Below are 19,067 nucleotides of genomic sequence, written 5' to 3'. Positions count from 1 at the left end.
AGGTTAATGATAAAATAACATTCCTGCCCTGTACTAATATTAGTACTAGTGCTTCAGAAAATCTGATTCAGAAAACAGCCAACTACTAAAAACCTCTTGTACACAAACTAAAACATTGTCAGCATGTTAAGAAAATTCCCAAACTTGTACAGTCCCACAGGTTACTGTCTATCTCAGCATAACAATGGCTAGCCTAACTATTAAGCTGTCAGGGTTGGAAGAGGGGGGGGGGGGGGGAGGTCAGTGTTGGGCGAGAAAGAACAAGTTGAATAAATCAGTGATCCATAATGCGTAAATTGCCAGACACTATCTTGTTTTCCAGAAGAGCTCCGGATGGGATGTCAATTCGATCTCCATGATTGGCGATGATTATCACAGTGCCCTGAAACATAACAAGAACAATGTACATATACATGTATAACCTCATTATTAACACATAATCTGTAGCCGAGCGGTTAGCATGACAGTACAGTGCAATAAAGAGCCTCTCATCAATACAGTTGCTCTGAGTTCAAATCCAGTTCATGCTGACTTGAGGGTCTTGAGTGCTGCCACCAACCTGCAGATGGTCGTGGGTTTCCCCCGGACTTGGCCTGGTTCCCTCATACAATAATGCTGGACGCCGTTATAAAAGTGAAATATTCCTGAGTACAGCATAAAACACCATCAATATCACAGAAATAAATAAATATATGGCTGTCTGGATAAGTCCTGGTCCTCCTGGCAGCAGAGAAGAGTGGCCTTTGCTGTTGTCCAATAATCTCATAAAGGCCAGTTGTCACAGTTACTACATTATATCGTTCAAGCTCAACTGACAGTTAGGTGTATACTAATTATATATATATATATACACACACTATTTCTCAGGTCTGTTTTGTTAAGACCTATCACAGTAGTAACGCTGCAGGAAGGAAACAATGGATAGAATACTGTAGGAAGGAATCAATTCGCCACAGAGTAGCACAGCACAAAGAGACAAGGCATAATACGGAACAATCTTGCTAACTATGCCAATTTAGCATGTACAGCACTAAGGCAGACAATGATTTATTATTTATTTGATTGGTATTTTACGCCGTACTCAAGAATATTTCACCTATACGACGGCGGCCAGCATTATGGTGGGAGGAAACCAGGCAGAGCCCGAGGGAAACCCACGACCATCCGCAGGTTGCTGAAAGACTTTCCCACTTACGCCGGAGAGGAAGCCAGCATGAGCTGGACTTGAACTCACAGCGACTGCATTAGTGAGAGGCTTCTGGGTCATTACGCTGCGCTAGCGCGCTAAGCGACTGAGCCATGGAGGCCCCCTAAGGCAGACAATGAAAGACTCTCTGGATATATTGGAATAAAATGGAACAGACATAGCCAGACTTAAATTTAGCAGCAAGACTATCAAAGAGCTTGTCTGTAGGAGACAAATGAATGCAAAACTTAAGCTCAACACAAAAAGTACATAAATCGTGAATTTGGTAATTTTCAGTAATATGCATTCAAAGCGTCAGCAATGTGTCACTGTCTTTTATATGCATGTAAAACTTCAGGTCAATACATGCTGTACTTTTTCAGATACACCCCTAACATGTTGTTTAACGCTGTTTTCCCTGTTATTGGATGCCGACTCTCAGGGTACGACATAAGATACGCCTGTACTTTGTACAGACGAGCTAGAATGTGTGGCAATGATCTCTAAAAAGGTGAAGGTCGCCAACACTTCATGAGTTCAAAACGTAGAGCAATTACAAGAAAATAGAGGAATGGACCACTTTCAAAAATGTTAGTAAAAATTTAAAAGTCAGTACTTTGCAAATTCACCAAGAAGAGAGGGTGATAATGCTGAATTACCTTAAGTGAGACATCCTTCCCAAATGTGACATCTCCAGACACAGTGAGATGGTCTAGCTCTAACATATCAGGAATGCTAGCAAAACGACGCAGAAAATCTTTCACCTGAAATCATAAAATTAGAAAAATACACCTTTAACCGTTGTTGGTACTTTTATTTTCTTCAAACTGATGAAACCTATAGCCTGAAATTAACATTAAGACAAATTATGACTGGGATGTGAAACTGAGGATGTAATTTTGCCTCCCATTTCAATAGCAGGATTTCAATGAGTCAAAACATGTCCCTTGTGAATTCATCACGGGAGCATCGAAGAATGTAAACCTTCATTTAATAATCTTAAATCATGTATTCACAGGTAAAATTCTCCTGAAAAGGTTTTATATGTTTCACTTTCTTTTTCAAACATCATACCCAATAATTTCCCACTTATAAAATCGCAGTCAGTTTAATGAATGCAGGTTTGAAAGTGATAGAAATGCCACCACCTTAACCATTTGACGTAATATTTTAATGACCTTCTTAATATTTTAATGATTTTCTTAATGTTTTCATGCTAACTGGAAGATAAATTTGGTTTCACAACATGTGTTTAATTAAAGCAACAATTTTACCCACACACAAGTATGTTCAGCGGAGTCATTAAGAAGTACTGGGGAGTATTTGATTGTTGCTTAATGCCACACTCGATGCTACAATGGCAGTCAGTATAAAGAATAAACCATCAACCCTTGGCAAATTACTGACAAGCTTTCCCATGTGTGACATACTGAAAAACACACTACATAATGAGGTCTGTGAATACCTTTGTGAAATGTGTCCCCAGTTTTGTGAGTGGGACAGAAGGAAAGGACCGTTTGGGGCTCATCTCCAGTGCTCCTGTCTTCAACCCGTACAGGTTGCTCATGACAACCAGAAGGTCAGAGGTCGTCTTGACAGGGAGGAACCTCCGTCTGGGCACGTTAATACCCACAGCACCCTCAAAACTCTTAATGGCTGCTCCCACAGCCGTCTCAAGCTGGATGACATTTGTCCCATTCTCCAACGTCTGAAACAAGCGAAGAAAGATATTATTTAGATGAACACAAAAATACTTGAGCAAACTCAGAACACAAGGTTATTGTGATTCCACACTGACACATCCACACCAAGAAATTTTTATTATAAGAAATTCGAAATGTTTGCTCTGCACATTGCCATATACATTAGTCTCTGTATTGTTGCTTTCAATAGTATTTGAGTTAAAATATCACATAAGTGCTACCTTGTAGTCAGCTGATTACAAGGCCATAATATTTGTAGTGCTGCCTCAATGGAATATCATGCTGAAAGAAAGACAATACCTGGAGCCACTTTATAATGTATTCATTTAGCTGATTAAAATCACAGCAGTCCAGCATGAGCTGGATGGATGTAGCAAAAATGAAGCTTTGGTGAAATGAGCGGGCAATGCTCCGCACACTATATATTTGCTGTCTATTGCTTTCCAGCAATCTTAATTTTTACCACTAACCTACAGGGTCCACTTTCATGAAAATTCATAAACACATTTTATCTAACTTTTCTTTTCAGCCACATCATCTTAGGGCACTATTACCCTGACCAAAGTTACAAAATACAGTTACAAGAAATTTAATTTCCAGTCTCGTGTGGAAGTGGACTCAGTAGCAATAAAAAAAGTAAAAAGAAAAAGAAAAGAAATAGTGTATATATACCCAACTTCAACAAAAACTGTGAATGCCAAATTTTGCAATAAGCAAAACAAGCACCACTTGCAAAATTTTTTGTTTACGAATTACCAAGCTTACCTTTGGGTTTACTATAATCTCCATATGTAACGTGCTTTCTTCAACAACCCTTTTTATTGCTTCTAAATTGATCCATAAATTGTTGGTATTAAAAATCCTGGAAAAAATGAAAAATCATTTATTCATGAACACAGATGAAAGAAATGAATCCTCATAATGGTATCTCCAAAATCAAATGAGTCAAAACACTAAATAAAAATATGAAACACAAAAGAAATCTTTCACAAAGAAAACTTTTTAAATTTCCTTCATAGGAGGAACAGACAGGTTTGTACATTAAAATGTTTTTAAAAATAATTAACAAGTGTCCTGATATATTTTGAGAAAACCTCAGAAGACACTTACTTGAACTTATTCACACTCTTAAATTCATCTATCTGAAACCGAATAAATTGAAACAAAATCATTTCTAAATCAGAATCATTTCTGCAGTCACTAATGAGATGGACACAATTTTTTACAACATTCACACATTTGATGGTACACGATTTATTTCTTTTGTTGTTTGATTCAAGTTTAGATGTATTTGGTCATTATGTTAATGGGTGGAGCGGATCAGAGTACCTGGAGTAACCCACCACCCTTCAACCAGGTATGTCAGAAACCTCATTACTTAAAGCTGCAGCCAACCTAGGCAGTGCCGGATTTGAATCCATGACCTTGTTGGTCAAGTGCCAATCAGCTGTTGTAGAAACAGCTGTTTTAGCCAAGTCTGCCATGTTAAAAAAAGAACTAAATAGAAGCAGAATCTTCATCTCAACAAATAGTATTTCCTAAATGTAAATGTATGCAGAATTATCTACACGTCCATTATATGTAGCTCGGGTATATATTTATATTTGTGTAATAAATTCACCACAATTTATGCGCTGTTACAGGTACATAAAGGTCATAAAATACTACTTTTTGTGCTGAAACTTACATTTTTCTGGTCGGATATCATGATATAACCTTCCCTTCAAAACACCTTTTGAATACCAATAGAATAAGGCAAAAAGACTAACTTAGTCTAGGACGAAATATTCTGCATCACGACTTACACTTTAATCATTAACATACTTTTTCAAACAATGAGAAGTTCACTGCTACTCACATGTTCCTTTGGCACCTGTGCCATTTCCAGAAGCCTCAGCTTGCCATCATATTCCACCAGCGTACCTCCCTGCAACACACAGTTGGAAATCAAAGATCCACACCAGACAGGAAAGGGTATGCTTTGCATACAATACCTATATGTTGATGTGATTTTCATGAACATGCATTACACATATGCATGTGAGAATTAGACTGGCTTGCACACTGCTGTAAAGGCTACACATGCACCTACCTGTACCTGTATATTATATATTCACATGCCATGTTTAGCTTTGTTAATAATCACAGTATTTAAACATTACAAAAAGATTTTACAACAAGCTGCTATGGTTGTTCTAAAGCCTTTGTGTTTTTAATGGGATTAAAACAAGTGTACAGATAAAATCAGATGTACATGAAGGATGGCCATCTCTACCTTCCTGGTAGAGACATCTGTAAGACGGATTGGAAGCTAGAGACCACTTGATCTCCTTGGTAACAAACGGCATGGGTGAAGAAAATGGTTCTTACAACATTTCTGCATAGGAAAATGCTTATTCTTGAATGGCTGATCTTGTATCTGTTGGATTTGTATAATTTTCAGCTTTCCAGATAGTCTGAGTATTTCTGCAAACCTTTGTGACGTTATTTTGTACTACTAGGCCTTACTGGTCGCAACCGAAGTGGCAAAATGTGACCAAATATTTTGCTTTGCAAACAAGATTTATTAGAATTACACCCAAAATAGGTTTGTGGGGGAGGTCAATGTTCCAGAAAGTAATCTTCATGTAAGACTTCATCTAACCTTCTTGCAAATGTTAAACACATATGCTTCCAAGGTGATTACATTCCACTTAGCATCAGACTGATTGATATTTTTAAAAAAGAACATCACAAAAATCAATAGCTCAAAGTCAAAAATATTACAAATCAGCTGGACACGGCATCAAAGCAAAGTTTTCTTTCTACAACCACAAAGCTATATGCACATGAACACCCTTTATGTTCAAATCAGCATGTAGTAAAGTATGACATTTTCTTATGCTGAATCTTTACAACAGTCCTCCACACTAGTTGTGCAGAAGTGAAACAAAAATGTACCTTGATATCGGCTCTCGTCTTATCTGTGACCTCCATCAGGAATTCTGGTGCTGTGCCTTCTGTGGGGTCTAACAAGAAGTGCAATATATCTGATCACAGGTAAAGGATGCTGACATGATAATATTGAACAATTCATTATATTATATCACAGCTGTATCACCCTGTGTCATAGAATGACTGGTTTGGGTTTTCAGGTTTATTTCTTTTTTCTGAATATAAATGAAAACCAGACCAGAAACAGTTCCAATGTTATTGGTTACCATGTAAATTCTCTTCCAAGGAATTCTAAATGATCATCTACTTTTGATGGGATAGTCAAAAGGAAGTCATATACAACTTATTCCTTCAGCTTTTAAAGCATCCTGATGAAAGCAAGAGACTTGTCTAGCCACCCAATCATAATACACTGACACCAGGAGGAAAACCCTTGTCGAATCATCTTGATGCTGACAAGGTAACCCATGTAAGGTAAATTCAAAGGATACTGAGGTCAACTGTAGCTCCCAGGTTGTCGATGTTGGACACAAAAACGTACTGCTTGCCTTGTTTGACAAACTCATCCAGAAGACCAGAGTTGTAAAAACTGTGATAGACATCACCGTGACCTGGTGGATACCAGCTGTAAGAATAACAGTGCAACATTCATGCAATGAACAAAGAAACAAAATTTTAGCCAGAACAGAACATTTAAACCAGAAGCTGACTTCAAATTTTCAGTGGAAAATAACTGAGAACCTAGAATTTGGTGAAATGGTTTGATGAACAAGTACCCAAAGTTAATATTAATTAATATAAATGTATTCTGATTTTTTTTCTTCATGTTTTCAACATTATTCCAGCCACAGATAAACTATCGAGTCATCTAATAACAGGATTCAATGGCGACAATGCCATCATATTTTAAGACCTTACTATAGCTTCTGCTCATCAGACTGCTTCAATAAATTCAAACACAGTCACTTTATACATCTTAACTGATAACTCCCAGTCAGTTGCCTTGCAGGTGAATGGTCAATGTGTGTCTACACAACACTTCAAATGAATAGTTGTTTGGCTACTTACAGCTGTAGATACTAAACAAGTGAAGATAAACTACTTCAAGGCCCCATCTACTGTGGCAAGTTTAAAGTAATACAATACAAACTCTCACATACACAAGTAGGATAAAACAACAAAGGGGTGAGATAATTCTAACAGCTGACAAAAGTGGGCTTCTAGGAATAGATGTATCCATAAAATTATTATTAAATAAAAAAAGCTTAACCTGAACACATGCTTTATTGTGGCATGAAAGAAATTAACACTAGTTCTCAATGTCACCATGGCCATATAAATCCTGCACTAACGTACAATGGTGAGCTAAAAATTAAATTATAACTTTTTCAAATCAAATTTCAGTAGAGCCAAAATGAGATATGATAAGTTAATAACTGAAAATGTTGCTTATACATCATCATGTAATTATTAATTTAGTTTCCCATTCATTGATCAAGTTTCTCCTTCCTTGTATTTTAACCTGCCCAAATCAATGATAACAGTAAATTGGCAATGTAATGTCCAATCACTGACATCATATCACAGCCATATTGTAGCCACAAAATATAAAAATTTTACCTGAAATTATCACCTTACTTGGCTTGAGACACATACATGTACATACCGTAAATCTTCCACCCTTTCAACCACTAAATCATTTTTTTCATTGAAATTTATATACACAATTACTATTATGAAAATGACACCAAAAATTTGTTTGTGTGAATAATTTATTTATTTATTTATTTGATTGGTGTTTTACGCCGTACTCAAGAATATTTCACTTATACGATGGCAGCCAGGCATTATGGTGGGAGGAAACCAGACAGAGCCCCGGGGGAAACCCACGACCATCTGTAGGCTGCTGGCAGACCTTCCCACATACAGCCGGAGAGGAGGCCAGCATGAGCTGGACTTGAACTCACAGCGACCACATTGGTGAGGAGCTTTCGGGTCATTACGCTGTGCTAGTACACTAACCAACTGAGAGTTTGTGTGAATAAAGATGCACGCTTCATAAAACCGTGCATATTATATCTTTACACCCAGTGGTTTTCTCAGGATGTTTCAAACTATTGGTCACAAAGGTGGTTGAAAAGGCTGAAGAATTAGGTATACAAATATTTCTTAAAACTTGCTACACCTACGTGGATATATGCTTACCCATCATCAGAATCTGGACCAAAGTTTTTGGCAATAGGAAGTAAAGATTCTCTGTTTATTCTGGGAAATCTGGAAATAACCAGAAAATACTGCACCATTAGTGTTCATCACAACAGCAGTAACAATGTAGCTCAATGCATTTTCTGAACATTTCATCTAATTTTATTTATTTATCTGATTGATGTCTTAAACCATACTTAAGAGTATTTCACTTTAATATATGCTGGCAGCCAACATCTAATTTTAATGACAGACAGACTACACCACTGCAAATAATGTCTCTTTCGTTAGCACATTTTTTTTGTGCAGGTATCCAAACGGTTGAAATTTAAAGAAATTTTGCCGACTGGATAATTGGAGGTTCAGAATGTATAATCGGAGGCATTGATATCAGAGATCAAAGGTTACCATAGGCCTGAAATAGGTTTGTCAGTTACTTTTGGATATTAACGTCGCTTTAAATCAGGACTGCGTCGCTTTATATATATTATACTGACACCAAGACAAACTGTACTTGCTCTATTCTTCAAACATTGGGCGTCAAAAATAGGCATTTACTACAATGTACCCAAATGTTTCTTCACTCAACAAATGACCTCATTTGTCTTTCAGCTAGTTTTTTCGTGGATAATACCAAGACAATTTTAGATGTAATGAGGCTATAGTTTATACCCCATTTCTGATTTGAAAGCGAACATTTCATTCATTCGAAAATTTCTCATCACTTATTTATTTCATTGGTGTTTTACGCCGTGTTCAAGAATATTTCACTTATACGACAGCAATCGGTATTATGGTGGAAGGAAACTGAGCTAGGCCCACAACCATCCGCAGGTTGCTGACAGACCTTCCCACATATGGCTGGAGAGGAAGCAAGCATGAGCTGGACTTGAACTCGTACTGTCCACACTGATGGCAGGCTTCTGGGTAATTACGCCGCGCTGGCGTGAGAAACTCCTCGGCCATGGAGGCCCCAAAATTTCTTATGACTGCATATGCTACAGTCCTGGCACGTAAATTCAACATAGCGGTTCTAAAGTCAAACAGTGTGTATAGCTCTGATTACTTTAAATGTCAGTGTTAAACATCAATGTAGACAAATCAAGTATGGCTATAGCTTAAATGTAATGAAGTCTTAAATACACATAAATATAATATGTAATGTATGGTAAACCACCCAAAATTCCACCCATGATAAAGAGGCAAATTTTTCCTTGATTTCAAGATTTTTATCGATATTACACTTTGTAGTTTTGAGAACTGTTTGGACAGTAGAATAATATGTCCTGAAACTATGTAGGTTTGATGACCAAAACTAACGTTTTATAGCATTTGTCTCTAAAATGCAAACTTTTGGGGGATGTAATTATACGTTATTTACTCGGATGAATAACTAATGCAGCATCCGTAATCATGGCAACTTTATATATGACCATGTAATTTTAAAATACACAAGCAAGTCAATGTTTACCTACCTGCTCTGTAAAAATGTGAAAATCTTGACTTTGATCTGGCTATACCGCCTCAGAATATTCTGTGTGTCCTCATCTGTGTTAAAGGAGTTCATCAGCACCAAAGGTACGTCTGTGTCATATGTCTTGTTTAAGTGCTGATGGGCAGAGGAGAATTTGTATGTGAACATTCTTTCTACGAGAACATCAAAACCTGATAGCATCTCTTCAAAACAAAAGTGCAACAAACCAGTTTAAAAGTTGATGAATTCAAAAGGGGCTATAAGAAACCTACAGCTAGACTGTCATCAAGAGATGTCAGAAAAGTATAGCATCTGATTAAAAAAAAGTGTATGCAGCCTGATTAATTTATTTATTTACTTGATTGGTGCTTTACGCTGCATTCAAGAATATTTCACTTATACGACAGCAGCCACCCTTATGGTGGGAGGAAACCAGGCAAAACCCAGTGGAGACATACAGCCATCCGTAGGTAGACCTTCCCACAGCCTGTTTAAAAGTTCAAGAGTAAAACAATGGTCATGAGTAACCCAGCACTGCTCTCAAGTAAAAGTTGTCTTAAAATTATAGCATCTGCTAAACACATCATCATGAGCGCTGGGACAAAAATTCTGAACATGACTAAGTAACTTATTTCGCGTGATTCTGAGAGTTTTCTTTATCTTTAGTAGAAAGGTGTTTTGTGGTTTGTTTGGAAGGTAGGATAATGTCCTAGGGGAATAGTAGCCATTTCACGATAAAAAAGTAAAACTTTATGGCCTTTATTTGCCTCTAAAACTTCATTTCCCCATTCAAATTTTCATGGCAAAAGCAACAACTGATTTCAATTACAGTATAACCTAAAACATACACGCAAGTCAGCCAAGTAGAACCCAAGAAATATTCTTTATTGCTTTAGCGCCGTAGAGAACTTTTCCACTGACATAGTAATCTGATGTTTTCGTCAAGACTTTTTATCAAAGGCTTTATCAATGTTCTAATTTTAAGATTTGGACAGTGAGAATAGAAATCTTGCCAGATAAGGGTATGACCATACCCAGTTTATGTCAGAAGACATGACACACAAAACAGAATATACATGTATTTTCTTGGGAGTATACAATGAAATAATCATACGCACGAAAACACATTACCAATGGATTTTTTCCCCTGGGTCCTGCTTGTTTTCCTCCCAACATAATGCTGACCACCGTCATGAGAGTGAAATACATGTACTCTAGAGCATGGCGTAAAACACCAATAAACTAAATAAATAACCTATTGATGTTAAACTTCTTCAATAGTCACTTGTGAAGTTTGGATAGATTTATTTATTTATTTGATTGGTGTTTTACACTGTACTCAAGAATATTTCACTTATACGACGGTGGACAGAATTATGGTGAGAGGAAACCAGGCAGAGCCCGGGGGAAACCCACGGCCATTTGCAGGTTGCTGGCAGAAGCCAGCATGAGCTGAACTTGAAATCACAGCGACCGTATTGGTGAGAGGGTCCTGGGTCATTATGCTGCGCTACCGCACTAACCAACTGAGCCACGGAGGCCCCAAAGTTTGGATATAGCTTATAACATTGCTTTTAACTCATGTTTATAGAAGCTACATCGAAAAGTCACCAGCAATAATTAAAGGAGTTTAACATCCATAAGTAATGTGTTCTTAGTATTAGTATACTACATCAGCTCATTGTTATTTTTACTTACATTTATTTTTATTTACTTATTGACTTGTCTAATGGCCATCAGACTCAATGACTACATACATGATACTAACAGTTTATACCATTTATATAACTCAATTTATATACGGTTAAAATGTCTACAGAGATAGCGATGTATCATACCTCTATTTGTTGTACTGTCAGATCCAAGAAGGTGAGGTCATTGCGGACACAAATGGCACTTTTCGGTCCGGTACATCCCATGCTAGTTCCCAGGCCTCCATTAAGCTTGATGACCACAAGCTTATCAAGGAGAGACTTGACATCTCTCAGGTCCTTCTGCTTAATCTCCCCATAGGAACGTATCTGATCAACAAACAGACAGTTCCCTATGACAGCAACTTAACTTAACAGCAACTTTAATAACAAATGGAAAAGATCTTAACACGCGACTCAACGTAACTAGTCATTCGCAGGTGGCCCCAGCCACCGATGGCCACACGACTTTGTAATGAACCAGTATACACTAACAACTGGAGAACATCTTCAGATGAGTCCAGTCCTTATTTAGCATACACCCGTCATTAGGACCCCACGCAACAGTCGGGGAAAGAAGAGTTGGGTCTTAAGCATCCGTGTATGCCCTAGCTTCAGATAATAGGACATGTATGGCTAAAATGTTTCACATGTTAGATAAGATAAAATATAATAAATGTTGCTCAATATTCTATTTTATAGAATAACATTCTCAAGTTGCAAAAGGAGTTTATATGTATAGCAACAAAGAAATGTATACATGAACCAAAGAACTGAAAGACTACATACATGCACGACAGCAGCCGCTGTATTCAAGAAATGTGAGAGCTGGGATTACGTTATACATGTACATAATGGAAAAATAAAGACAAATGAAAAACTGTTACCTGCCTTTTCAAACATGCCTATTCTTATCGGTCACAGAATGGAGCATATGTCTACATGTGCATGAATCTATATCGTCAACATTTATCACATCATCTCTTAGGCAGCTGTTGTCCACACGTGTTTAACCTTATAAGGCTCTACATAACACATAACTCCAACGAGCTGCTCAGTTATTTCAATGGGTGATGAACAAGGTATTATTTTAAAGCCTTGTTTTAAGAGGAATGCCTTGCCCTTAAATAGTTTAAATATTTGCTTTGCAGAAACAAAAGAAAAGAAGTTGTCTTTCATAATCTACTCTAATTCCTCAACCTTTTTGCAAATAAAAAGAGCAACTTTCAGTGCAATTTATGCACATTTTTAATTTAAAGAGACAAACACTACACTGGTTGCATTTGCCTATTTCAGGGCTTCACAAAAAGTATAAGTTCATCTTGCAAACACGCGAAAATGTTGAAGAAATACAGTAGATGTTGGTGGCTGTAGCTAAGAAATGTACATGTACAAACTTCCCATAAGCCACAGAGTTATCTGTTCTAGTTATAGCTGATAAATCCATGAATTATGAACAACAATTGTACTTACTGCCTCATCTGGTAGCAGTTTAATCTTCTCCCATTCGACTGATGGCCCAGTTTCCAAAAGGAAACGAGAGAAGAGCTTCTCAAAGTTTTCAAAATCCTGCCTGACTTTCTGCAGAGAATAAACCACATCACTCAAACATCAATAACCATATCATAAGATGTGTCCATGTTTTTCTTTTCAAATGCATAAATGGTATTTAACTTAAAATAAAAGCATAAACTTTACAACCTACAAACATTAAATAACTACATGTACCAGGGTCAATCCTCAACAGTTTATCTATGCAAATCCATCTCTCAAAAATGTGACATCTGGCACTGATTATGCACTTGTTTAACATGTGAACTCTTCTGCTGGAGAAGGTAGCAATGTTCAGTGTCTATTGTCTCAAAGAGCCACCACATTTTCAAGTCTTGGTGTTTGAATCCACCTCCTGGTGGTTTAATTAGGAAAGTGTTTTTGTAACAGACGGGCAGGCAGACATAAATGTACATGCACACTGACTACATCCATAGATGTACTAGCCTCGGGATCACAAAGCAACCTAAGACTTAAGCCAAAATTTCAGATCACTTAAAGATAGTTATTTCTTACGTAACAATGTCAGAATATTTCTTGAAAACGTAAAATCTTGGTAAGCTTTTGTAATACAAATTTCAGCCAAACCAACCAAAAAGAAAATACCAAGTTTGATAATTGAAATCTTCACTCATGTCTAAGATCACTTTATGATCCCAGGGTCAGGAACTTAATTCAAAGTTGACAAGGGGATAAAAAGATTTTATTGGTTAAACTCAAAGGTAACAGCTGTTCTGGGTTACTGATTTGATTGGAAAAATAAGTCCCACTGTTTTCTCAGTAGATGTACTGACATGTATGTATACAAAGTAACTAACATTTCAGAAACATACACGATTCTGCCATAGGAGCCCACACTAACTGCCTTACCTCCTGTGAAGCACCTTGGGCTGTCTGAGACAGCTTCAGTAACTCCTTATTCATGGCCACCTGGGCATCCTTCCTCATTAGCTCCTTAAACTGTACATCACTTGGAGTGCGCCGATGACCGCGTACAAATGCCGTCTGAAACCAATGATGATATACCAGCTTATGTTTTGATCTGTGTTAAAGCCATGCTTTCTTCACTGTACTTCAACTATTTTAGCAGAATATTTCAGTCAGGTCACCAAATATTTTTGCCATGTCAGCAGTAAATTTCAGCCATGTCAGCAGTAATTTTCAGCCATGTCTACAATATATTTTAGCCATGTAAGCAATAATTTTCAGCCATATCAGCAATATTTCAACTACATCATCAGAACATTTATGCCATCTCAACAGTATACCTTAGCCAAGTCATCAATATATTTCATCAGTCTCTATGTATTTCAGCTGTGTGCACAGTATGCCATGTCAGCAGTATATTTAAACCATTCCTGCAGAACTGGAACTACACTACATGTACTCCATGTTTAATAACAGCACGAACACTTTAATGAGAGACTTCATATAGGGTTTTTAATTCTGGTGTTACCCTTGTAAACTGCAGCTACAGAATAGACAGAGTTACCTGCCATTTTATTGCAGAAAAGAGGTTTGATGAGAACACTGAATTACACTTTCTAAGCTTAGAAACTGATACACATCTGTTTATTGATACAACTTATTCTTGATTGTAATATCATTTCAGTAAGTTACATCATAATCATATCAGTGATTTACAAATGCAGCATCACTGACAATTACATTTATACTGATGCTTGATTCTTAGCATGCATCATTTCAGCCCATCCCAATATTGGTTTAGACCGCACACACAATCCTTTGTTCACTAAATCACGCAAGTTCAAGAATTATCAACCAGTCAAGACTTCTGATAATAGTCTTTGAATGCACTTCTGCAATGTCTAGAAACATGCATTACACGGGACCATCCCTATTTATATAAGTCACCACTTTTTACGAAGTCAGTTATCGACAGCACCAACCAATATTACCCTTATCTATACAAGTCTTATCTCTAGCTCGCAAAGTTGAACAGCTGGCTTCGTATACAAGTCACCACTTTTTACGAAGTTAGTGATCAATAACCTCAAGCAACATCACCCTTTGGTACTGAAAACCTATCTGAGGCTCACAAAGATGACGAGTTGGTTTAATACGCAGTTTTCGAGTTATGCCTTTACGAGAACAGAGCGACATTCCAATGCAAAATGACGTCGCTTTAGGGCAAGATAGGGCTACTTCCATATCTTATAACATGGCAGTATTTGTGTTCAGATCAAACTAGTGACAGAATATCCTTATTTTTGGCAACAATGGGGACCCAAACCTACCCAAAAACATGATTCAGAAGATCAATCTTATCCTGTTTAAACAGTTTTCTATTTTCTGTATACCATCATATCTCAAAACCTGCTTATTACACAGGCATCACATCTATAAAGCCAGATAAATGTACATGTATTGATAACAACTTCAAACGAAACAGTATTACCTGTACGCACATGTGCATGATCATGGGTACCATGTACAGATAAGCAGCTGGCTTCACAAAGTACTTGTATCAAACAAGCTACATATACCAATATGCAGTTGTCATATACTCCAATAAACAGTTTATACATGTACATGTACAGTTTACAAGTTCAAACACTGGCCTAAATGTGCATGTATTGCCACATGTACTTTACAGTCTGGTCTACCTGAAGCATTCTTTTCACTCATCATTCTATTTGCTAGTATGATGACATATAAAGATACTATTTTCATGCAAATATCATTTCAGTTATCATGGAATGGCTGTCAGGGCAATAAAAGAAAGAAAGCCACAGCGGCCACATCCACATAGGTCATTATATGCATAAAGGTGCATGTGTACAAAGCTGTCCATCTGTTTCTTACCACGTGTACAGATAATAGACAATGCCCCAGCTTAACGATCTTATCACCTGGTTGAAAAACAGAGGGTAGACACATTGATCAATAGGCAGTCCAGCAAATGCCTGGTCGGAGCCCAATTGGCTGGAGCAATAAGCTGGCCACATCTGATTGCCCCGATAAATAATAAGGCTACAACCTGAAATCTACTGCATGCTGGTCAAACTTTGGCTTTGGTGAAGGGAGGTCTGCATTTACGTACAGTGCATTTATTTGATTGGTGTAAAAGTGAAATATTCCTGAGTATAGCGTAAAACACTGATCACTTAAGTAAATAAATACATGTATATGCACTGTAGGCTCCTACTCATTTTTTCCCTTGTTGGAGAAAAGTTTTATTTTTAAAACTGGTTTATCAATCCCCTTGACACCAAAACCAAAGCTAAACAAATTTTTTCAACAGCTGCTATTCCCAACTGTTGCTACCAATTGTCGAACAAAAATCAATGCATCACTGCAGATGTTCTTTGAAAATACAAGCTGGGAGATACCATTACATGAATTATTCATTTTTCACCTAAAGTTTGATACATGTCAATAAAAATGTACTTTCAGAGCACACAAAAGCATTATATATGTCTCACATGCCACAAGTTTTTTTTTACGATAAGAGATTGGTTGAATTTCCCATAAAAACCTTCTCAAGTTCAGCTTTACTATTAAGTGCATGAATCAATCAGGATGGAGAGTGTCACTGGAACACATGCTACACCATATGTGAAATATAGTATTTGGCTGTTAGATGTAACAAATGTTCAAATTTTACAGAAAATGTAATCCACACGTTTTTTTTTTTTTGGGGGGGGGGGGTGGCACTGGTCCTGCAGGGTTGAATGTTTAAATCAAGTTTAGGGCGAAGTTGATAGGGTTATTTCCCATCGCACACTGCCAATGCTTTATTCTTGGTTATTTTAAACCTAAAGGATACCTTGCTATCTTATTTGTTTAAAGTGCCATGCAATGAACTAAATATCCCTCAGTTATTATGCATATAGCTGACATGACACCCCACCAGTGCACGTTATCCTGACACCAGGCCAACCAGTTTTGTTTCATTGCTGTAAGTACCATTTTAAAGTAATTGGTATGATCCAACCCAGCTCCACCAAAAAAAAATTTAGGTCAAGGAAAAACATTATCATTCTTCTACATACATGTAACAAGGTGCAACGCAAGTTTGATAAACATTGCTTGAAGAGTTCAAGAGATATTGTGCTTACAAGCCTGTCACAAAATATCATTTATATTAGCCCCAATGACTTTAGTCAAACAATGGTTATGAGAAACCAAGCAACTCACCAAATAGCACTCCAGTTTAAATGGCAGTGACCAGACACTGCATTCATGTAGCCACAAACAAAACCAGAAACTCCAACACTATGATACCCCTTTATCCACTCAAATTATAGAATTCAATCAGCAGGGGATGACCCAACTAAAACCTGACATTCTTACCCAAATTCATATATTATTTCAGATTTACAAAGGTGGACATGTTCCAAGCATATTCATAAAGCCTTAAATCCAGTGAAAACTACATGTATATATGTCCTTGACTAGTTGACAAACATAAAATCTTCCTATGAGATTACTTGCATGTACATAGAAATTAGTTAGGTCCAAACCTTGATAACCTTTCGGGGGGGGGGGGGGGGGAGATACATAAAATATCATAAAAATTTGATCATCAGTAAAATTAAGTTTCATAAAGATATTATGTCTCCAAAGACATCGTGTAGCTGACCAAAACATAAACCTTCACCTCGGGCTAATTAATAGATGGAATCTAGTGATGTCGACACCCTGATAAAAGTACATGTACATGTATAAGACTGAGTGATACAAACACAAAACCTGACAACACTCTGAGGTTCCATGTATACTGAATTTGAACTTGAAATTGGCTCAATCAAAAACCTTGTAGTTTTGAGAAAAAAAAAAACATTTACCATCTCAGAATTAAACAGTAGACATATCATATTAATAAGTTAAGGTTCTTGAAAATGTAATGAAAACTGAAAAGCGAAACATAAAACCTTACTCTTGGAATGCTCTCAATAATGATGCACTGAAGCTAGTTTTGTTACATTCTTACCTGCTGGAAATAATACAAAGAGTATTTAATGGCAGGTTAAAATACCTAAACAGAAGTCTTTCACTGGAAATACATTTTAAATAAATCACCAGACAATGTCTTATCCTTTAATATTCACCCTCTTATTGATTCTAATACACAAAAGACACTGAAGTCATGAATTTTGTAAATTACATTAATCAACACACATGCAGTGCATCAATGATGGATCTACAACCCTTGGTAGTCTGGATATTACTGCTAATCTTTTCACATGTTTGCAATGTTTTTATTCAAGCATATTCTGAAGGCATTATTCTGTGTAGATTGACAAAATAACACTTTCTGTAAGCCATGAAATAGGCCAATTCAACCAATGTAGTTTTTGTTTCCAAAATCAAATTAAAAATGTGCATAAATTGCACTGAAAGTTACCAGATCAGTTCATACGCGAAATCGTTGAGCAATCAGGTACATAAAAAGTCAAGCAACAATAAATCTCGCGTTAGATTCCCTTTAATAAATAATCTAGAATGCATATTATTTTTCTTGTCAACAATAAATTTAAACTCTTAGTTAACAATGAATTTTCAATGTCCAGATCAATGTAAAGGTAAACATTAAGGGTGGTATGAGCTCAAAACATACTTCATGCATTGACCTAATACAACACTTTGCATTTACACATATCACACTGATACAAGGAAGGTGTGTTCCTCTTATGGGTGTCTAATACCAGTTTTGCAGTCAATTAGTTGCGTGAATTTTATATGTCAGACTGAAGGTGTAACCTAAAACCTAAAATTTTTAAACCTTTCATCATTATAAATGTCTGCTATCTATCCATTAAATTTTAGCCTGGCGCTCATACAGACGCACGTAATACCTTCTCTGAATGAATAGAAATTGCTGCCTAAATGGCAGGGTTAAATCAGTATGGTGAAAATACCCCTGTCACTTGCTTTAATTGTTACCGGATGCCAACATGGACACAGATGTCCGGGGTAACGTAAGCTCCCACTGTACTTTGTACAGGAGGGCTTTAATAAAGAAGAGTGTAACCTATAACTATAAAAAGTAGTAGTGGTGTAAAGTATTAAAAAGATTGATTGAATGTTTAACAAAGCCGTGATGATGCATAAGTACATTTATGATCACTGAAATGAATAGAAAATGTGCAAATAGTTTGCATTTGCATTGATTATGGATGAGGGTGGCAATCTATGCGACGATGACATGTGTGAAAGGTGGTTGTGCCCAATTCACTCTCCAGGCATTTGATTTGTCTAGCACCCTGAAACATATACAGTGTCAGTCTTTGTCTAACAAGTAATGAACCGGAGGAAGAGGCAACAAAAGCCAAGAGGAGCCAAAGAGTAAAACTACA

The 19,067-nt window shown here is 36.9% G+C and overlaps 1 protein-coding gene across 2 annotated transcripts in view; it reads right to left on the bottom strand.

The window, feature by feature from the left end:
* Positions 1 to 228: 228 nt before the first annotated feature.
* LOC135468047 (UTP--glucose-1-phosphate uridylyltransferase-like) overlaps positions 229 to 19,067 on the bottom strand; it is a 29,452-nt gene continuing 10,613 nt past the window's right edge. For both annotated transcript variants that reach the window (XM_064746061.1, XM_064746059.1), the window contains exons 2-14: positions 13,615 to 13,749; positions 12,667 to 12,774; positions 11,341 to 11,523; positions 9,504 to 9,637; positions 8,029 to 8,097; positions 6,315 to 6,448; positions 5,830 to 5,918; positions 4,748 to 4,816; positions 4,000 to 4,031; positions 3,655 to 3,751; positions 2,652 to 2,894; positions 1,846 to 1,950; positions 229 to 382 (exon numbers count right to left, since the gene is read on the bottom strand). In XM_064746061.1, the coding sequence (XP_064602131.1) occupies positions 275 to 382; positions 1,846 to 1,950; positions 2,652 to 2,894; positions 3,655 to 3,751; positions 4,000 to 4,031; positions 4,748 to 4,816; positions 5,830 to 5,918; positions 6,315 to 6,448; positions 8,029 to 8,097; positions 9,504 to 9,637; positions 11,341 to 11,523; positions 12,667 to 12,774; positions 13,615 to 13,749 (1,506 nt within the window). In that variant the 3' untranslated portion in view covers positions 229 to 274. The remainder of the gene's footprint in view (positions 383 to 1,845; positions 1,951 to 2,651; positions 2,895 to 3,654; positions 3,752 to 3,999; positions 4,032 to 4,747; positions 4,817 to 5,829; positions 5,919 to 6,314; positions 6,449 to 8,028; positions 8,098 to 9,503; positions 9,638 to 11,340; positions 11,524 to 12,666; positions 12,775 to 13,614; positions 13,750 to 19,067) is intronic.

This window comes from Liolophura sinensis, chromosome 6, assembly GCF_032854445.1.
Source record: "Liolophura sinensis isolate JHLJ2023 chromosome 6, CUHK_Ljap_v2, whole genome shotgun sequence".
Classification (NCBI taxonomy): domain Eukaryota; kingdom Metazoa; phylum Mollusca; class Polyplacophora; order Chitonida; family Chitonidae; genus Liolophura; species Liolophura sinensis.
Note: the sequence above shows the minus strand (reverse complement) of the source record. Positions and strands in the feature narration are given on the sequence as shown.